General features: G+C 43.4%; 1 protein-coding gene across 1 annotated transcript; it reads left to right on the top strand.

Annotated features, from left to right (window-relative positions):
* Positions 1-1,281: 1,281 nt before the first annotated feature.
* On the top strand, positions 1,282-4,156 carry LOC140766442 (abscisic acid 8'-hydroxylase 1-like). Its single transcript, XM_073105786.1, has 7 exons — positions 1,282-1,550; positions 1,683-2,001; positions 2,192-2,578; positions 2,678-2,852; positions 2,996-3,102; positions 3,213-3,331; positions 3,520-4,156. Exons 1-7 carry the CDS (start codon positions 1,315-1,317, stop codon positions 3,611-3,613), a joined length of 1,437 nt encoding a protein of 478 aa, XP_072961887.1. The 5' UTR covers positions 1,282-1,314; the 3' UTR covers positions 3,614-4,156.
* Positions 4,157-4,683: the final 527 nt, after the last annotated feature.

Raw genomic sequence — 4,683 nt, 5'->3', positions numbered from 1 at the left:
AATGTACGTCCACCAGTCAGAGCACACACAGATACGATCAGCTTGGTTTTCGGATCATACTTAATTTATTTATTTATTTTAAGATTATAGGGTTTAGGATTTAGACTATATATATATATATATCGACCTTTGCTGCGACAAATAGTACGTAGTAGGGGAGGAATTCCCTTGAAAGACGGAAGCTCAGGTCCAGAGCATGGAATTTAACCCAATTTTTAGTTTTAGTTAACCTGGGAAGGGAAAGGAAAGTAGCCTTTCAGCTCTTTATGATTTGGGTGACGAAGGAGAGGAGCCCATGGATGGGGTCCAGGTGTCATCGCAGCAGATACCCTCTGCTTCACGGAACGTCACGATTGATGCCACAACTTCATGCACCTGGTCTTCTTCGGGCCCGTGTTTGTCTTTCTGCTAATGGACAAGGACATATCAAGCCGTTCCTCTAACTTGGACACGAATTCCATGCATTCCCCCACCCCGCTAAAGATCTACCAGAATCAATTGATGAGAAAGATAAAAACAAAAACACTTGACAACATGACTTAAAACTAGCTGTTTGCCATTAATTATGTAATGCAGAACAGCGCAACATAAGAGACCTTTTGCGCTGAGGGATGCTTTCATTGATTTCAGAAAATATGCACATAAATAAAGAAGAAGAAGAAGTAGAATATATATATGTATATATATCAATCCTATTAAATAAGACCAAATTGAGAAGGAGAGAGAGGAGAAAGAAGTAGAAGAAGATTAAAATATGAGGGATGGGATAGCTGTTTTATAGGCCGATGTAAAACCGGAAACCCTCTAAAACAAACCTGAGGCCGCGAAAACATTTTTTCTCCACCATAAAACGACAGCAACATCTTTTTGGGAGTTCGATGGAGTTATGATAAAAGATTACTTCTTAACTTTATCCATCCACCCTCCCAAGTCAAACATTAAATAGCATGTGTCTATCTTACACGTGGCGCTCTCCCAGTTCACCCTTCCCCTTATTTATTTATTTATTTATTTATTTTTTATTATTATTTTAGTTTTATTAATCCTAATTCATTTCCTCCTCTTTGTCGGTCTCTCGTGTTACTTGGCTCCTGCTCCTTTTCCTTTTCCCATTCCCATCAGCGTATTATAGTTATATATTCGGTGTTAATAGTTGGTGTTGAGTTAAAAGTGCGATTCCGTGGGTGTAGAGTGGGCCCTCTTATAACTTCGCTCCACCCCACCCCCCACCCACCTTATAAATAGGCCCCCCTCCTTCCCCATCCATTATCGCACAAGCAAACCCCTTCCTCTCTCCTAGTAGTATCAACAAGTATGAATTCTGCCAATCCTCCAACTACATTCATGCTACTCTTGCCACCCGTCCTCCTCTGCCTCCTCTACCTTCTCTACTTCCTGGCCCTGAAAGCCTTCTCTGCAAGGCCCTCTTCCACCTCCATCCGAAAACTACCCCTGCCTCCGGGCTCCATGGGTTGGCCCTATATCGGAGAGACATCCCAACTCTACTCCGCCAAGAATCCCAACATCTTCTTTGCCCTCAAGCAAAATAGGTATTTTTCATCAGCAAAGGATGCAGGATCCTCTCTTGTTGGTTTTGACTTTCGAAATTTTCTCATCCTCTTTTTTTTTTTTTTTTTTTTTTTTTAAATAATAATTTGGCCGTGTGGGCCGCTGCATTTCAGGTACGGGCAAATTTTCAAGACCCACATACTGGGCTGCCCCTGTGTGATGATGTCGAGCCCGGAAGCAGCGAAGTTTGTTCTGGTTACGCGGGCTCACCTGTTCAAGCCGACGTTCCCGGCGAGCAAGGAGCGCATGTTGGGTCCGCAGGCCATCTTCTTTCAGCAGGGGAGCTACCACGCTCGGTTGAGGCGCCTTGTCCTGCGAGCCTTCTTGCCCGACGCAATCCGAGGCTCCGTGGCTGGCGTAGAGGCAATTGCCCTGCGCTCCCTGAGCTCGTGGGACGGCCGATTGATCAATACTTTCCAAGAAATGAAGTCGGTGAGTTATCTTGCACTGTAAATCCTGTCATCGTCTACTATTCACGACTTAGTAAAAGATCCATTTTTCTTTTTCTTTTTCTTTTTCTTTTCCTTTTCCCTCCCTTTGTACTGCATACCTACTTATGTTTCCTATGCCAGAATCGGCCCAATCCTAAATTGGTCCCCTCTCTTTGCCTGATCTTTTGCAGTATGCGTTCAACGTGGTACTGCTATCTATATTTGGGAAGGATGAGATGTCCTACGTCGATGAGCTGAAGCGGTGTTACTACACTCTGGAGAAAGGATACAACTCCATGCCCATCAACCTTCCTGGGACCCTGTTCCATAAGGCAATGAAGGCAAGGAAGCAGCTCGGCCATATTGTGGCGAGGATAATCTCGTCGAGGCGACAGAGAAAGGCAGAGGCCAATGACCTGCTGGGGTCTTTCATGGAGGACAAAGAAGCTCTCACCGACGACCAGATAGCCGACAATATCATTGGACTTTTCTTTGCGGCAAGGGATACCACCGCAAGCGTGCTCACCTGGATCGTCAAGCACCTAGGAGAGAATCCGAGTGTCCTCCAAGCAGTCACGGTAATTATTCTTTCTCTCTTAGGCTCTCATTTCCCTTCCTGGTTTGTGTTAAATTAAACATAATATAGAGAAGATGGGATCTACAATACAAAATTGTAGGGAGAGCAAGAGGAAATCATGCGGAGCAAAGAAAAGAGGGAGGAGGAGAAGTCCCTAACTTGGGCTGATATCAAGGCAATGCCGATGACTTCAAGGGTGATTCAGGAGACGATGAGGGTGGCGTCCATCCTGTCATTCACCTTCAGAGAGGCAGTGGAAGATGTGGAGTACGAAGGTGAGTGGTGGTTTCTCCAAGGCCAAGGGATATGTTTTAGTCCTTTCATGGCATATGCGTACACATAATTATATATGGTTTTGCCCTGCTCTGTTTTTTTTTTTTTTTTTTGACTTGTAATTAATGATTTAATTTTGTTGCAGGGTATCTCATTCCGAAAGGGTGGAAAGTGATGCCATTGTTCAGAAACATTCACCACAGCCCAGATATTTTCCCAGAGCCAGAAAAGTTTGATCCCTCCAGATTTGAGGTATGGAACGACCAGATCTCTGGTATCATTTAATCCTCTTATCACATAGTAAGCAACCCCTGCCTGGCCTGCACTATAAAATCTTCTTCTCATCCTCGTCGGTCCCGCAGGTTGCTCCAAAGCCCAACACCTTCATGCCTTTCGGAAATGGGACCCACTCCTGCCCTGGAAATGAGTTAGCCAAGTTGGAGATACTGGTCCTGCTTCATCACCTCACCACCAAATACAGGTAAACTGACCACCAAAACCATCTCTCTTATCTAGACCTTACCTACCAGATTCTGTATAAATAAATCACAATTAAATGTCGAGATCGGCCTGCAAGGAGTAGGAAGATCTTTTTTATAGAAGCTGGGAATTAAGTTCCTTCTTTCTGATGATGATGATGATGAGATAATATAGGTTTAAACTTTTCAGGTGGTCTATGTCGGGATCACAAAGCGGTATCCAGTTTGGACCTTTTGCTCTTCCTCTGAACGGGTTGCCAATGACATTCTACCGGAAATCTTGAGACCTTAATGAGGAGGAGCATCCACGTCGTTTTCCATGTTACAGGATACAGTTTGTTGTAGGGCAAACGTGACTGCAGTTGACGAGAATTGATTCAGTGAATGAAGGATGGATACTGCAGCCAAAAGTGACTGCAGTCCCACCAGACGAAAAGGATCAAGACAAGACATAGGAGGAGGCAAAACGGCTAATGCAAGCAGATGACTTTTCTTTCATATACCAGAGGAGAAGAAGTTAAGTCAATGAGAGGGTTGAGTAAGGCGGCCCCACTTGTTGGATGCCAATGTTTGCTTGCGATCAGCAGTAATCCGGAGGCAGCAGGAGGACGGCAATGAGAGATCATGACTTTCTAGACACCATTAATGTCTTTGCCTCTGATCTGACCAAATTTGGGAACTCTCGGCTCGTGGAGCCATTCCTACACTTGTACACTGGTGGACGCATGTGTGAGCGAATGAGCTCACCTGGTGTAAAAATGTGGATCCAAACAATTAATTGCTCAAATAATCAACTGATTCTAATAAATTTCTTCCAACTTTGAAAAGTTAATTTTGCTACATTTCTTGGACCTAAATGACAAACTTTATCATCAACATCCTAACTTCTTCCCTGCTACTGTGCATTCAACAAAGATTGCTCGATATATATTCAGGAGAACTTATTTCAGATTAATTTGGCTTGAGAAAAGAAGTGACTGTAATAGTATTGGGACTGAGGAGGTCTTCACCCAGGATAAAATCAAGCTGAGCAATGACGAGAACTCAAAAGGTTGATATGGAATGGTCGGGATGTGAGATATATATATATATATATATATATATATTTTCCTCCTCTTTTTATTATTGTCATTATCTTATCTTATCGCTGAGCTCACGAATACCACCTCTAGAGGCCAGATTCATTGGCTGGTCTATGACCATCAAATGTTGTGCTTATCCAATCAAGATCATATCCTAGATACAGACTACTCTTGGTGTCAGCATGAAATGTCTCTCTACATAAAAGAAAACAATTTGCTAACTTAACAGTTATTCACTCATTCACATCCTCGACCATGCCCATTCCTGAATT

This window comes from Typha angustifolia, chromosome 9 (genome assembly GCF_048772165.1).
Source record: "Typha angustifolia cultivar Huaian chromosome 9, ASM4877216v1, whole genome shotgun sequence".
Taxonomy (NCBI): Eukaryota; Viridiplantae; Streptophyta; class Magnoliopsida; order Poales; family Typhaceae; genus Typha; species Typha angustifolia.
Note: the sequence above shows the minus strand (reverse complement) of the source record. Positions and strands in the feature narration are given on the sequence as shown.